Here is a 16,912-nt window from a genome sequence, read left to right as displayed (position 1 = left end):
ACGTTCCAACGACTTAAATTGGGAGGAACAGAATTGGCGATTGTGATGTAGTTCTTTGTCACCTGATGGGAGACGAGCTGGGTATTGGCTTTCAGTCGATACTCATAGAACTCAGGTTTCAGTCCTTACATTGTAATTCAATTAAAATATCGATCCAATTCCCGGCGAAAATTCATAGGAATTTCGAGAAACGGAATTTTGTTTAGATTTTAATTTTTTATTATATGAATAGCATTAATAAATCTTATAAACATATTTCAATACTCATTATTATTATTATTATTATTATTATTATAGTATCCTCCTATTTGTACTGCTATTTGTTATAATAATAGAATTTATGATGGGTAATAATAATAATAATATAATGGGAGAGAAGAAAAACCTGGAGATTTTTTTTCTGGAGAAAAATCATCAGTAAAAATTATGAGGACCGAACAATCAATATTTCCAACGACTTTTTCATATCTGATTGTTAAAATAAATATGAAGGGGTTATTGCAACCGAGCGTGAGATTATTAATGTCCTAACGATATTAAACTTTCATGACTGTTTTTATAAGTCATTTGTTTAACGAATGTACCAACATTTTTATGCCCTATCTGAGTGAACTTTAGTGAACCCTTTTTAATATTCTCATATTCTTATTATTAATAAAAATAAAAAAATTAACTGAAGTCTAAAAAACCGGGAAAATGGACTTTTCAATTGTTTTTTGGTTTCTAAAAATTGATCTCACATAATCGTAATCTCGATCATTCCTCAACAAATAAATTCCATCACAATGATAAATTATGCAATTTTTTTTCTCTGTGTGATATCGCACTTGTGAATTGCGCCTTTTTTAATTGAAAAAAAAATTACACTTTATCTCGTCGTTCTGAACCCACGTTATTTATTCAACTCAAAATTTTCTCATACGTCTATGTACACGTTCAGCGTGTCTACGATCATTATGCAGGTAACAATGACCCGATATACCTCAACCCACGTTACAATGTACAATAATACGCCACACGAAAATTTAAAGCAGCTGTTGAGGGTTAAGAGTGCAGATTACCAGCTATCGTAACGACCAATAAACTTGCGCCGATATTATCACAATCCCGGAGAGGGTTGAACGTGTGTCTTATCACTCATGCATTTGCAAAAATATACGTATTCAATTTTTTTATGACGGTGATAAAAAATTTGCACGCCGATCACCCCTCGAGAGGGGAATTTTTTTTTTTCGACGTCTCTCAGGGAAGTTTGAAACGTCACTATTATGCGCCATTGAATGCCTAGATTTTCATGAAAAGGACGTTTTTCACGTCTCACTACTTGAAATGGAGCGAAAAAAATTGTTTTCCAACGTGCACCGCGGCCAGGGGAAGGGGTGGGGCGGGGGGTCGACGAAAATAACGAATCGAGGCACGTGGAAACGTCACACAGATGTAGCACGCTTGTAGCTGTAAGAGGATTACACAAATTGAAGGGATCTCTCTCACTAATCCCTATTCCGTCAATTTTCGACGTTCGAAGAGGACTTAGGCCGGCGAAACGATTGTTATATAGAACGGACACTCGTTATTTTTCGAGTTATTTACTCTTCGGGGAGACTATTGAACTCACGGAGAGAAATATTCGGTAAAAATTATCGTACGAATTCTGGAAAGAATTTTCATCCCTCGATTGTGAGAGAATTTAATATTGTTAAACTAATTTTGATAAATTTTCGGGGGTTTCCGAGAATTTTCGGGGAACGTTGGGGGAAAAATTCCCATTTGTCTCAATAAAATTTTACCGACGATCTGATGACTCACTGGGGAGGGCGGGGGTGGTACCGTCAGTTTTCCGCGGCGATTGAGAAATTTAGGGAATTTAGGGAATAGAACAGATAAATAATAAATTAATAATTCCCGATTTCCATAAAATGCACTCCATAATTGGGGTAGAAAATTTATACCACTTATTTCTCGAAAATAGACTTTGTTTAATAATTTTCTTCCGCAGAAAAAAACTTTATCGCACCGTCAAATCAATTGATACCGTTCTTCTTCGAGCAAGTGAATTCAGCTATCTCTCCCTCCCTTTATGCTTGGAAATTACTCTCTTCCCTTATCTCCGTTCTGAGAATTGATTCTGTGAATCAGCCGAGAATAAGAGATACACCCCTCGAATCTACCCTTCATTATTTCTCCGTAAAACGTAAGAGTCTCAGTCACAGTCTCAGAGGACTGTAAATGTCGGGAAAATCTCATCATGTTATTATTACCCGAAACTATTTCGCAAGTTGACGAGAACAGTCATTAATTACAACCCAAGAAGGGCCTGAAAGCCTCCTCGAGTAGTTTTATTTTGTTGGAGAACAAGGGAGAAAAACGTGGAGCCAAGAACTTGGGGTGCATAAATCCCAACACGCGATTGAGAATTACTTCCACTCGATGAAATCAATTGATTTTTTGTTTTTCACGCAGACACAAGTGGAAATAAACCAAAAAAAATTATTTCATTAAGGAAAACAGCAGTTCCTTGTTTGCAATTTTTATTTGCAACTTGAATCATCAATTTAAAAATATTTATGAACAATTAATTAATGTTTCAAGTCACAATTTTTAGCGACAGAATTTACACGAAGAGAGAGAGAGAGTCTTTAATTAAAAAAAAATCATGGACATAATTTATTTATGAGAAATAAATGGTTTAAATAATAATGTCAGTAACGGAGAAGTTGTCAACACCATTATAACAAATTTATTATTATTTAAAGTTTATATCCATCGCCTGCGGAATAAAAAAAATCAGTAGAAATTATGATACCGTCCGGTGTATTCTATCGAATCGTTCGGTAATTTCCGCGTTATTTTTCCCGCCATTAGGCGATCGAATTTAAATTTTATCAGTAGTGAGGGTGGTCTGAGTATTTATTAAAGTTTCGGTGGTCGATAAACTGTCAAACTGATGCAAAACTACCCTTCAATTTCCATAAAATATTCAAAATAATCTCAAAATCCATCTTGTGAATATTTCCATGAGAAAATGGTGATGAAACACCCCTGTTCATGATGAATATACTCAGACACATCACACTCAACCCTAAAGACATTACGATCGAAGATTTTAACACGGGGAAGGGGGGCGGTATGATTCCGGTGACTCACCAAACCGGAAAACTCGGTGACTCCATGGATGCTGCATGAAAAGGGAAACAAAATACAGTTGCGTCATCCTTCTTATGTGTCACCGCACGGGAATATCGATGTAGCGAATATTTTTACTCCTCACAAATTGCCAGTGACGTAAATACAATAACTCTATAAATTTCATCGTAATTCCCCATTGAGCTAGTTAAACCGAGGGTTTGAACTCTTGAATAGGAAACCACCGACTGTAGTTAAGATTACAGGGAATAACGAGCCCTCCTAACTAGCAAATACCGCATTGTTTATAGGCGCTGGGAGCAATTAATTTTCGCTTGGGTGAATACTATTATTGCAATATCGGCTCACTGATAAGAGCCGAAACATGGTAGTGGGGCTGAAGGGGTGATCAAGGGGTGAAATTTACAAGCCGGCGAGTGGTGAAAGGAATCGCTGTTGGGAGAATCCAAAACGCGAAGAAAAAAATCTTATGCTGAGAATTGTTGAGGGGAAAATCACTTCTGGTTTTTTAATTAGATTCATCTCACCAAAGTGAACTACAATTTGTCCGAATAATCTATTTGTTTATCAAAACAAAATTCATATCGTTTTTTCTCAAGTCCCAATTAACAATAACTACTGTTCGCTTTTTTTATTCGACTACAATTATTTCTGTCACTGAAATCCTATCTATCATTTATTTAATTAACAAACAAAGTCATTTTTCAATCCTCGAAGATGTCCACAAGACTATTTCCAACCTAATTAAATATTAATGTTCCTCTTTCTCTTCCCAAACGGATAATAATCAGAATTCAGAAATTTTTCCTCGATCCTCTTATTAAACAATAGTGAAAGAAATTCCCAGGCTGATGAATTTAATTATAACAAGTGCGACGATTACACACTAATGTGTGCCAGCGTTATAACGAAAGCTATGTGAAGTCTACATGCCTCCAGCATTGACTCGCCTTTTCATTTTGAAAATAGTGTTATCGCTCAGCTCTCATCATTCGTTCCTTTCATCCTGGCTGTACTCATACCGCAGACCGTTGCGTTCCAGAGATAGTAATGTGTTTTGAGGGTGAATTGAAATACGTAAAATCCTGGATTATTAAAAATTTTCATTTCACCCCCTCGTAATTTTCCAGACGGTGCACTGGCACAGGGTGAATTCCACCTGCTCCCCTTTTTACTCCTGGTTACATAAACTTTACATCGTTAATGCTCTCGATGGGGTGGATATGGGAGTGTCCCGGTCATGGTATTAACATCAAGGAGACAACGTGTATTCAGGTTAATTAGCCTCTATTAACACTGTCCCCGTATCCATCTCAATTTCCTTCCGTCTATCGCGTTATTTTAATTCACTCCATTGAACAATTAATAACGGACACACTGATAAGACCTTCATGACATTACCGCATCTTCTCGATTAAATGAGACACTTCAGACGATTGAAACGCACTCATTTCAATTAATTAGCAACATCCCGAGAATTTTATATTATTTATTTGGAGGAAATTTGAACAGAAAATTTTTGGCATTTCAAATAAACATTTTTATTTCACGTTTCATTGGAGTAAATAATTTTTTTTTGTAAATGAAGTTCAATTTAATTATTCAATCTATCAATCTTAATAAATATATTTTTATTTAATCAGTTGGAGATCATTAAAATAAAATTGATTGATTTGTTGAAGAGCGATTAAACAACAATTTCAAATTGTTTGTAATGACAAGTACCTCGAAATGCCGTACGGAGCGCTGTGTGCTCTTGAGTTCACGATGTGTCAGACAGAGGTCGCCACTGACCAATCCCCGGTGACATACGGGTTCGGCCTTCGACACAGAGAGGTCGAGATCATGAGTTTTTGCTGTGCCAAAGCCATAGACGATTGACTAAAGTAGAGGGCTCAGTTCTGGGGGGTTTGAGGGACCCCAGAACCCTCCCCATCGTAGTACCTCACCCCAGAAGAGGCAGAGCGCAGATCGACAGTGAACCAAAATCATTTCTTCATAATTGTTTTCTCATGTGATTTGCATTAAAATAATATACTAATGGATATTCTTCAATTAAAAGATGTCAAAGCTGTGCCTGACATTATTCATGTGTATTCTGACAAACTCAAGAGTCAATCAACTCCACTGGTCATTGACAATGGTAAGGATGACACTCATACTCTATTTTTTGTTTTGACTAAAAAGAAATAAATACACTAACAGCCAAAGATCTTTTGCAATCCTGTGTTTTCATTTTATTTACTTTATTTTTATTATATAAAAATTGCAGGAATTAGATATTACTTTTATGTTTTCCTAAACCACCCTTGAGACCTGCAACGAATGAATTTTCCTCAGGATCTTACAGCTGCAGAGTTGGTTGGGCTACCGAGAGCGAACCTCAACTGATCTTCAAAAACCTCATAGCGAAACCCAGAAAGGAGCGAGGAAAAAAGGATGGCGAGCTCCAAATTGGAAATGACATTGTGAACATCGAGGCTGTGCGATTTCAGCTGAAAACGCAATTCGACAGGAATGTCGTGACCCATTTCGAAGCACAGGAGCAGATATTTGATTACACGTTTACCCACATGGGGATCGACACCGAGGGATCTGTCAATCATCCCATTATTTTGACTGAGGCTTTCCTCAATCCAAATTACTCCAGAAATTGTAAGAATTTACTCACCAACTTGATTCTATTGAAAGTATTGAATTATTTTAGTAATGACCTTCACTAATCACTCTTCGCGATAAAAGCTCAATTTTTTCAGTCAATAGTTAATAATAATTTCCTGATAATTACTATTCAATGAGAAAGTAATCTGGGTAACTAATTTCAGTCTCAAAGGATTAATGTGTACTCTATATTCTCCAGTGATGACAGAGCTCCTCTTCGAATGTTACAACATTCCTTCACTAGCCTACGGAGTGGACTGTTTATTCTCATATCGTCATAACAATTGTCCCCCTGATGGTCTCATCGTGAGCTTGGGTTATCACACGACCCAGATAATTCCAGTCCTCGACGGACGAGTCGATTCGAAAAATGCCAGAAGGATCAATGTGGGAGGATTCCACATAACCTCCTACATGCACCGCCTGCTGCAGCTCAAGTACCCAGTCCACGTGAATGCGATAACCCCTAGCAGAGCTGAGGAACTGATCCACGATCACTCGAGTATAGCTCTGGACTATCAGGATGAAATTAAAAAATGGGGAGACGTTGATCACTACGACAGCAATGTCCTGAGGGTGCAGCTGCCCTATGTTGCCCCCGCAACGTCCCCGGGACTGACTGTCGAACAGCAGAAGGAGAGGAAGCGAGAGCTTGCGAGAAGACTGATGGAGATCAATGCCAGGAAGAGGGAGGAGAGACTCGCTGAGGACGAAGAGCAGTTGAATCACTTCTTATCGATCCAAGATTTTCTGGAGGAAGGGGACACTGAGGAGTTCGAGCATGCTCTAAAGTCCTACAATTTGGCTAATGAAGCCGAGCTGATGAAGATGATTAACAATCTTCAAGCGAAGATTGAGAAGACCAAGCAGAAAATTGTGGCTGCTAATTCGCAGGAGGAAAATGTTATTATCGAGGAGAAACCGAAGATTAAGACTAGTCTGCAGCCTAAGGACTCGCAGGATTTTGATGAGTGGATTGCCGGAGTCAAGAAGAAGAGACAAGAGATCTTGGAACGGAGACTGGCAAAGCGCCAACGTCGTCAAGATATGGCGAAACGAAGGACAGCTGCAGCTCAGGAGAGAATGCGCATAATAAGCCAATTAGCGAAAAAAGAAAAACGAGATGATGACTTTGGAATGCGCGATGAAGACTGGGATGTGTATAAAGTCATCAACCGGGAAGGTGGAGATTCAGATTCAGAATTGGAGCAAGAACGTCTCTTGGAGCTGGAGAATGTCCTCCGCCAGCACGATCCAGAATTCGATGGCTCTGGGGCGAGTGTTCCTCTGGTACCAGGGGAAACTCACCAACTTCACGTGGCCCTTGAGCGTCTTCGATCACCCGAACTCATATTTCAACCCGCAATGATCGGTTCCGTCGAGGCTGGAATAGCCGAGACCATCGATTTTGTCCTCAAACTTTACCCAGAGGATTTGCAATTACGGCTTGTGGGCAATGTCTTCCTCACTGGCGGTCCAGCTAAATTACCTGGATTACTGGAACGACTTCAACGTGAACTGAGGGAGATCAGACCCTTCGCCACGAGCTTCAGGATTTCCATAGCTGGAAATACAGCACTTGATGCTTGGTATGGCGCCAGGGATTTTGGACTGAGTGACAGTCTGCCGGAGTACCTGGTGACACGACAGGAGTATGAGGAAATGGGAGGTGAATATGTCAAGGAGCATTCGGCTAGTAATTTGTACTTTACATCCCCGGAACCACTACCTACGATGCAAGTACCTGCTTGCATCGAACAGGTGGTCGTTGAAGATGCCATCGTCGATGTGGAGATGGAATAAATTTTTTTTCCAATAGATACGTCTAGAGTTAGTTTACAACTAACTTGAGGATTTTTTTAACTTCCAGAGACTAAACAAGTCTCGTAATTTTAGGGAAAATTTCAAATTTGACAGAACAAGTGACTCAATAAATTATAAATAATTAATTGAAGAATTTTATAACTTTAATTGGAAGAATTGAAAAATCTCATTATCTAGACGCATCGACCAAGAAATCGTCCAACTGTACAATTCTCCCCCAAAGCCTGTAAGATAAAGGGGTAATAAATATATCATGTCAATTCTATGAAGCACTTGTATGGGGTATCAATCGTATTCTATTTGTTCCATAATTCTACTTTAATACACGAGTGTTTAATCATCTATCCGTGATATATCGATACAAACTACATTGTAGCCCGATCGATCTCTCACAATGTACAATTTTATTGCTGGTGTATTTGAACCATTTTTCTTTCCTTGTTCCAAACATTTTAGTGGAGATATCGTCTCTACAAATCTATCACTCATTATCGACATGATGATTTCTCTTTCAGGCGATTTATTGAAAAAATATCAATCGATCAATCGCCAACACTTCACACCGGTGCACTGAACTGCAGCGACGTCAACAAAAAAAAAAATCCATTAGATTCGGATTGAAACATATTTCTTAATCTAACATCACAATTCAACGTATACTGAAATAAGAATATCATTGAAATAAGCTCCATGGAAGATCAAACTGAGCTCTCGTGATAGTTAATTAATAAATCGAGGCCCCAGTTGATGGAAAATATTTGTTCCACTAATCCATCACTAACAGAGTATTAACAACACATTAACGTAAGACATTACAAATTATCACAGTTTGATGTCACTGCAGGTCAGAGTATAACAGCCAATGTGAAGTCTCATTGTAAGTAACATGAAATAAAAAATAAAATCCTCGTTATTCTCTGTGTCTTTCCAACTGGAATACGATAACTGTACTTTTTTCATTACAGGATTGAGGTAGAATCCAATTATTTATTCTTCATTTTTTTTTTCATATTTGTTGATGATAAAATATTGATTTCATTCCCTTATTTTCTCATTTATTTATTTTTTTTTTCAAAAAACAGTGCTGAAAGTGAGGCTCTACTTCCACTAAATGGTAAGCTTATTCACTATTTAAAAGTATACGTTAGCATTATCTTAATGGTTTTATCCTCGTTCTTGTAGCAATTGATAATTTATAATTATTACAACATTGGTTAATGTTCTTCGCAGTACGATGACAATTTTCATGTATATTTCATATGATTTTGGGGAATGGGGGGAGGGACTTTTTTTCAAAGTCGATGACAGCTATGTACAGTACATACTTGCCTTACAATTGGTAATTGCATCTTCCTCAATCTCGTATATTTATATATATATATATATATATATAATTTTTTTTCTCCTCTCTCTTATTCAGGGGATATAGTTCACACATTGAGACCCTATTAGAACATGTATAATCCCTATAATGTAATGCAGTATGTACGTAAGGATGTGTTAGCCAGGATATGTCGGTGAGAGCAGTGTCAAAGCGTCCATTTCATTTTATTTCTTCCTCAATTTATTATATAATATTAATATATATATTTGCTTTGTCTGAAACTGCTATTACAAAAGTGTATCTCATGCTTCTTTTTTTTTATAGGTACATTCATTAATGTCGCGTGATCTATTACCTACAGTTCATTCTGATGATTTATTTATTTTTCCTCTCATTTTTATAGTATTTAATCGTCGAGTTCAGATATCTCTCTGAATTTATTCGGCTGAATAAATTCTTTATGGCTATGATTTCATCATTTATTTAGTCAACATTTCGTTAATATTTTCATCGTGTCGGTTATGCATATTTAGTTTTTTTTACTCTTGTTTATTACGTGATACGGCGCGATGACCGTGTATATCCGTATTTACTACGAATTAGTTTTCTCTACAGCGTTAAATCGGTATTTAACATATATGTATATATCATTTCGCATGGTGATAAATCGCTGATTGGTTAGTCAGTTGATGGGGATGGGACGATTTATCACCAGCCCAAATGGCACCCTCTGCTAGTCAGAAATGAAAAAATTTCCGAGTTATTTGTTCATTATTTAAACTGTCAACATTAACGCACACGGATTCAAGGGACCTGTGGAGGTAAATAATTACTGAAGGGGGAGGAAAATTTTTGCGTTAATAACTGCCAGCCAAAAGGGGTAGAAAATAAATTTCTCTACATTTTTTCTATTAAATAATTATCATGAACAAAGCTGCGTTCCGACCAATTGAACAAATTTTGAGAGTGAAATTTCCGATTTTCCGGTGCCTTCTGACCCAGAATTAACGTGGCAAAATTTTTCCTCCATTTTCAGTAGTTCATTTTCACTCCAAAGGGCCCTTAAAGATTAATCACTCGTCTCCGCATTCAGCACTATTGTCTTACATGAGTTTTATTTCATGAGAAAAGAAAAACTATTGGTTTTTATACACATAGACTAGATCAGGCGCTAACAGATAATCGTACCTCTGTTTGGCAAAAATTTATCTCACAGGTATAATTGAAGTATGCGGAAACGAGTCAACTGTATTTACTATATTTAACGGGCCCTCGGTTTTTTTTTCATCATTTTTTGTTCCTTGATTTTTTCATTTAATTATTCATCTCACCTAGATAATCTACCATACGCAGGCCTTCTAAGACTTACGATAGCACGGTAAACCTTTCTATATAAAAATAAGAACTATTCCTACGTAAACGTATTATAAAAATAAATGGCATCGTACTCTGCTAACGAAGCAAAATGGTACAGGCGCAATGTCTAGCGACGTAGACATTGTTTAGGTTTGTTATTATTATTTTTAGTATTTTTTTTAGTTTTTGTCGGTTTTCATTCCTCAGTTTTGCTCTGTATTTCTGGGCTCAATCTCGCTCGATATTCCATGAATCTCTATTTCAATTTATCGATGAGAATCAGACGTAATGACACGATTCATGAAGTTTTTGTGATTCTTTACTGTGAGTATTGGGAAATTAATAGAGTGAAATTCATTATTTTCACTGTTTTTTGGTTCGATAGCTTTTGATTCAGTCATGCAAACATCTCATTACATTTTCTTTTCTTCATCACAATTATTGGAGAGTCTATAGACTTCAATTTCACACGTCTGGAGATTATTACATTCTCTCATTCAAGATCAACTGGTGATTAGTGTACACGCAGAGAAATATGCAGTAAAAATGACCGGGCGCTTCGAAAAAAATCTTCTCAATCACATTTGGCTCCGGAAATACGGAAGATGTCATTTTTATCGGTTATTTCTCTCCGTCTACTTTCTTTTTTAATTAGGGACTTCTTTCCTAAGTGTATCACGCAGGATGGCGGAGTGTCAAATGATAAAAATATTGGAACATCCAACGCGATTTGACGTCATGCACTGCAAATCAGCGGCATGAAAAAACGTGGGTTTCAGTGAGTTAGTGCCATTAAAAAATGTTAATATTTCGTGGAGAAATAACGTCGTCCACAGCATGGATTACCATGATTTCTATTTTTTCGATCGCACGAAATTTCCACCTCAAATTATGTACAACCTTGTCTCCCGAGCTAATGAAAAAAGCTTCGAAGTAACAAAATTCGCAGCGAAAAAGGATTTTCAGGGTTAAAAATAAATATATTTTCCATTCACCCTGGATTATATTGTTTCCTCAATTTTTTATAATTTTTCGTTGGCGAGTCCTGTGCTATTCTTCAATTATCAATTTATTGCAATAATCGGGAAGTTTTCGTTACACTAGCGGTTATTTTTATCTTATGGACAAGTGATTAGAAGAAAATCGTGGTTTTGGACTGAATAAAATTTTTAAAACAAACTTTGATTGTCTCAAAGAAAATTCATTAATTTTTTTCCAATTCACGCCGAATCCGAGGTCAATCATGATTAATTACAATAAATTAAATTGAAATGCTGGTCAATCAAACATAGAAGAATCGTCTGAACTTACAACAATTGTTCATTAACGAACTGTCCCCTTCAGAAATGATAAAACTTCCCATGAAAAGCCCGAAACCCTCGAGAATTTCCAAAGACGAACAACAAAAACCCGGAAGTCACTCGACATTTCCCTCAACACCGAGACCTATGAAGATTTATGAAGTTAATGAACCTCGCGTCAACGAAACAATAAAAAAAACTATCCGAACAGCTAAAAATTTGGATAAAAATTCACCAAGTCCCTACCTGCAAAAAGCGTTCCGTTAACAACATAAAATAAGCGCATATGCACAGAGACTTTAAATCACAGCTTCGAAGTTACATTTATCTCGCAGAGCCGCCCAATGACTAGCCAATAGTAGTAAAGATCAGTGATTTTTATTCCCCCATTCCACGTCATTCATATCGCGATTCTCCCTCCCCCTTTACTCATGAAAATAGTCCGTTATGATAATCAGTCTTACGATGACTCGGTATCATGTGGAATTGAAAGTCCCAGGCATATGCGCGCACATCGCGAATTTCATTTTCCCCATTTTCAATTACAAGAATACCTAAGAACCAAAAAAAAAAACACAATGATTTTGATTAAAACACGCGAGAAATCATGAGGCCCATTCATACTGGGCCCACATGGCACGTCCCTCGTATAAACCACTAATTTCGTTCTTCCAGTGTTGCTCTCTATTTTCCTTCAGTCACAGATTGTGAGCCCACCAATCGTTAGCAGAACAGTTACAGATTACCTAGTATTTTCATCATTCGATAGAGCAGCTAATGATAATTACCAGTACCACTGCTAGTACTAGAAGAGCAGCATGATAATGATTAACATTAGTAGGAGTTTATTCTTCAAGACTAAATTATATTTCTTCTCTGATGACGAATGGCGATGAAAATGTGAATAAAAGTATTGTGTTATCACTCGTGAAAATATCTCTCATATTCCTCGTTTCTGTTCTTCATTATTGCGTAATTAGTAATAATCATCGTGTGGCCACCAGACAAAGGGGGGGGGAGGGGGTGGAGAACCACAAGTAGAGACCATTATGTTCACTCTCTATCTCCATGACATTGCTCTGCTAATATATATTTTTTACGCTTTTTTTATTTTCACTTTTTCTCATTTTTTTTTTTTCGCTATAAATTTTTTCCTTTTTCTTCGTTTGATATCGAAATAGTTAAACCAATATTAAAACTTTGCTGATAATAATTACTATCTATATCACAGATCCAAGTGACTAAGAACTCCTTTAAAAATATAACATAAATATGGGTGTGATGATCGCGTTATACACATTTGTATGTATTTTATAGATGAAAAACGTAAAGAGAACAAAAACAAGAGTTGCGTTTTTGAGAGAAAAACATACGTAGAGATTTTGGAATACCGGTTTTTATGCTAGCATTTATAGTTTCCCATTCTTCTTCTCTTCATGTGCTTCTGAAGAAGAATCGAACTGCGAAAGAATTTCGATCGGCAACTTAACGATTTTCAGAGAAAATTCCATTATTTTTTTAATAATTGAATTCGAAAAAATTGAGGAGAAATTATTTCGTAGGTAAAATCAGTAGAATTAAATTTTTTCCTATAATCTCTTCACTAGGAATTTCACAACCTAACCATTTCTATCCAGAAGAATGGAATTCCATGGAAAACAATCTCAAATTGTTCTTAAAATTTTCTGCCCTTCCTGAGAACATAAAGCAACAAAAAGAAATGTGAGTCAAGGGATTTCTACATCTCAACAAAATAATTTGTGTAGAAAACTCAAACTCCATTGAAAAAAAGTACTTCTCTCCAGAATCAAAGCCGAATTTCCAATTAAACTCGTTAGATCGTCCCTCCACCAATCCTCCCAAAAACCTCAACAATAAACAAAACAAATTTTCAATGCCAGCATAAAAACATCAACCCACATTCCCAAAAAAAAATCCTCAACTAATAAAATTCGTCTCCTAGTTGTTGCGTTGAATATACTCAGGATAATTAATGGGAGTACTCGTATTAGTGTACTGAGCGTACAGATAAAGTGCTGGATGTAATCCAGGTGGTGGTATACCCCGATGTTCATGATAATGCTGAATCTGCTGTGGTTCATGATCAACCTGTTCCATATGCGAATAACGTTCCTCTGGACTGTCAATAGAACCAGACGATTCATGGGATCCCTGATATACACTCTGCGTTGTCGTTTGATCTTGCTGCAACGGTGAATTAACATTATAAGGTGATGATGCTGATGATTGACAAACAGCAAGCTGCGGTGACGATTGTTGTAACGGCAGAGATTGATTTTCACTGCCGTTTAAACACTAGTTAGTTGTTTGTGGATGCAAAAGTGGTACCGGTAGTTGTAGGCTATTTTGTTTACCTAAACTTGCTATTTCAACAGCAATACCTTTACCACCACCAAGTCCATCCAGTGATGATGGCCCATCATTGTAACGTAAATCACAAACAGGACTTTCAAATCCCGTACCAGGTGTTTGTCCACCACTACTCTGTGGTGTTGATGGATTATGATTTGTATTACTCTGATTCATATCACGATGTACACGATTTTGATGGCGTATCAAATAACTATCACGTACAAATGTACGTCCACATATATTACATTCGTATGTTGTTGATGCTGTATGTGTACGAATGTGTATGGCAAATTGGCTCTTCGATGTAAATGTCAATGAGCAACGATCACACACAAGGGGTTTTTCAGCCACATGACTCCAACGATGAGCTGTTACATATGATTTAACCGCAAAACGTTTTTGACATATGTCACAGGCGTAGGGACGTTCACCTGTATGTACACGTTTGTGAGTATTTAAACTGCTCTTCTGGGTGAATCTCTTGAGACATAATTCACATTGAAATGGACGTTCACCAGTGTGCGTTCTCATGTGTACCTCGAGATATGGCTTACGACAGAAACTCGCTTCACACACTGTGCAGTGATAGGGTTTATTGCCAGAGTGGAGTTTCATGTGTACGTAGTAGGATGAGGCTGAGGATAGAACTTTGCCACAGACTTTGCAGGGCTGGGGCTTTGATCGACTGCCCTCTTTCACGGTCTGCTGGCCAGTTGATTGACGTGATGGACCATTGTGAGGGACATTTTGCACTGGGGCCTGGCTCTGGGGATTCACCTGCTGTTGTTGGGGACCTTGTTGCTGTTGTTGCTGGTGCATCGTCTGTTGGGTCTGTATGTGATCCTCCTGCTGTGATAAATCCTCACGATCGTCTGACAGATTGACCATTGAATTTGAACCGTCTGATCGCGATGATGCTACTGAATAAAATCCCATTGGTTCACTCTTTATTTGTTGATCGAACATTGACGTCATAATGTCAGTTGGCTGGGTTTGGGACAGCACTTGGGGCTGCTGCACTGGATCCTGGTGGGGGAGCAGAGTCAGATTGCGCTTGACAAACTGCTCATATCCTGCGTACCAATCCACCTGTGTAAACATTTTTACAGTTTGTTTCAGCGGCTTTTGGCTCGGTGGAGGTTGGGGGGTTATATTTGGGGATTTTAGCGGTGGTTCGAAGCAGGACGGAGTCATCTGCGGGTTTCGCGATTTTAAAAGTGTCTGCGAGAGCGATAATATGGGGTAAAGTCGAGTTTCTGAGCTGGAGAATGTAGAGGATGAGAATTATTCCTTTAGGGTTGCCCAGTGGTGTCTTAATTAGTGGCCTTTAGTGTAGGACAAGTTAATTATTTGTTCTGTAAATATGAATATGTTACAGTGTTATACTTTAGAGATGAATATCATCATGTGAGGGGTTCTTCAGATGTAATTGAGAATGTGCTCAATTTTGCAGGTGTCTTTAATCGTCAATATTTTATGACCTAATGAAATGATTTAGATGATTCTGGTCGCGTTTTAGAGATGGAAAAAATATCTTTGAAGTGTCAAAAAATCGTCAAGATTCACTCTGCCAATCTCGCGTAATTGAGGATTGGAAACGTTCTAGCCTCGTGTTCTCTGCCCAGAATTAGTGACTTTTCGAGAGGCTCCACTTGCTAGTGTTTTCGGTTATTGTTCCTCGTGCAAGGAGGCCCCTCATTCAATTGTCGAGTATTCAATGATAAATACCCGGCAATTTGTCCGTCATGCAGCTGGAGTGTCAGTTTATTCGGATGTAATTGGCAGTTTCCGCAATGCATCCACTGAGTCTAGATTTTTATATCATCGGAGAATTTGAATAAATCTGTCTTAATCGTCAATATTTCATGTCTGGACGAAGCGATTTGGACGAGTCAAGTCTCATTTTGAAAGACAAGAAACAATCTTCAAAAAGGATACAAAAATGTGAGAATTCACTCTACCGATCACGAGTAATTGCAAATTGAAAACAGTCTGGTTTAGCCTCGTCTCCAGTCGTAATTAGTTGGCATTGGAGGGGATCAACTTACTAATTTGTTTTTGGTTATTGTTTCTCGTTGTCTGGGACTACAATTCGCCGACAAATATACGACGAATCATGTGGCAATGCAGCTCATGTGTCGGTTTGTTTAGATCTGATTGTCATTTTTCCCCCAATGGCTTCAACCAGTCGTTTTACATTCATTTGACAAGTGACAGTAGATGTTAAGCGATCAGCTGATTGCATAACTTTTCCGCGGGCCAAAACTTGACAATCCCGCCGTCCCCTTTGTCGTCACCCCCCTCCAGCTTTTCTATTTCGTTTTATTCGCGAATAAAAAATCATGTCGATACCCCACGCACAGTCAATTCCACAACGTTTACGTATTTTTCACGGTAATTTGACGCAGTTGTACGTCACAAATGATCATTTTATCCACTTTATTTCCAGATTTTAGACGGAAAACGAGATGTCGGTGATATTTTATCATTGAAAAATCACGATATTGCTGTTTTGTCATCGGTTTTGAGTAATTTTTCGCTACCGCTGGTTCATAATTTTGGGTGAAAAAAAAAATACCTTGACTACGGTACCTTTGCTAATGTAGTGGTCCAGGTGAAGGATTGAAAGAATTACGCTTCATTGAGCGATTGCATTTAGTCACCCCAAACAGTATTCACAGACACAATTCGTAACATTTGTTTAAAATTAATGTTTTTCTTTTCAACACAAAATATAAGATGGCTGCTGCTATATTTCTCTTGATGTCTGCATATACATATGAGTATGGAAAATTGTTAGCCTCTGAGTTGTTGGGGAGATACGCCAATTGACGGCTTGGTGGCTGAGAGGACTGCGTAATTGGCTGAAAAGCTTAAGGCGAATGCGGTCGCCGCGAACAGCCGCGCGAGCGACAAGAGATTGGTCGCG

At 37.7% G+C, this 16,912-nt stretch overlaps 2 protein-coding genes across 4 annotated transcripts; one reads left to right on the top strand and one right to left on the bottom strand.

The window, feature by feature from the left end:
* Nucleotides 1–5,010: 5,010 nt before the first annotated feature.
* LOC135166125 (actin-related protein 5) lies at nt 5,011–7,894 on the top strand. The gene is made up of 3 exons (XM_064128141.1): nt 5,011–5,287; nt 5,485–5,799; nt 6,005–7,894. The coding sequence occupies exons 1-3, from the start codon at nt 5,185–5,187 to the stop codon at nt 7,606–7,608; spliced, it is 2,022 nt and encodes a 673-aa protein (XP_063984211.1). The 5' UTR covers nt 5,011–5,184; the 3' UTR covers nt 7,609–7,894.
* Nucleotides 7,895–12,526: 4,632 nt separating this feature from the next.
* Nucleotides 12,527–16,825, bottom strand: LOC135166165 (zinc finger protein 583-like). Of its 3 annotated transcripts, XM_064128226.1 has the most exons (3): nt 16,576–16,825; nt 13,986–15,072; nt 12,527–13,815 (listed from the first exon to the last, which is right to left on the bottom strand). In XM_064128226.1, the coding sequence occupies exons 2-3, from the start codon at nt 14,956–14,958 to the stop codon at nt 13,772–13,774; spliced, it is 1,017 nt and encodes a 338-aa protein (XP_063984296.1). In that variant the 5' UTR covers nt 14,959–15,072; nt 16,576–16,825; the 3' UTR covers nt 12,527–13,771. The 3 variants fall into 3 exon arrangements, with proteins under 3 accessions (XP_063984296.1, XP_063984294.1, XP_063984295.1); XM_064128224.1 differs by having other exon boundaries at nt 12,527–15,072; nt 16,576–16,824; XM_064128225.1 differs by lacking the exon at nt 16,576–16,825 and adding an exon at nt 16,032–16,533 and having other exon boundaries at nt 12,527–15,072.
* Between the last annotated feature and the right edge of the window lie 87 nt (nt 16,826–16,912).

The sequence above is a fragment of the Diachasmimorpha longicaudata genome, chromosome 9 (assembly GCF_034640455.1).
Source record: "Diachasmimorpha longicaudata isolate KC_UGA_2023 chromosome 9, iyDiaLong2, whole genome shotgun sequence".
Classification (NCBI taxonomy): Eukaryota; Metazoa; Arthropoda; class Insecta; order Hymenoptera; family Braconidae; genus Diachasmimorpha; species Diachasmimorpha longicaudata.
This window is presented reverse-complemented; position numbering and strand designations above follow the sequence as displayed.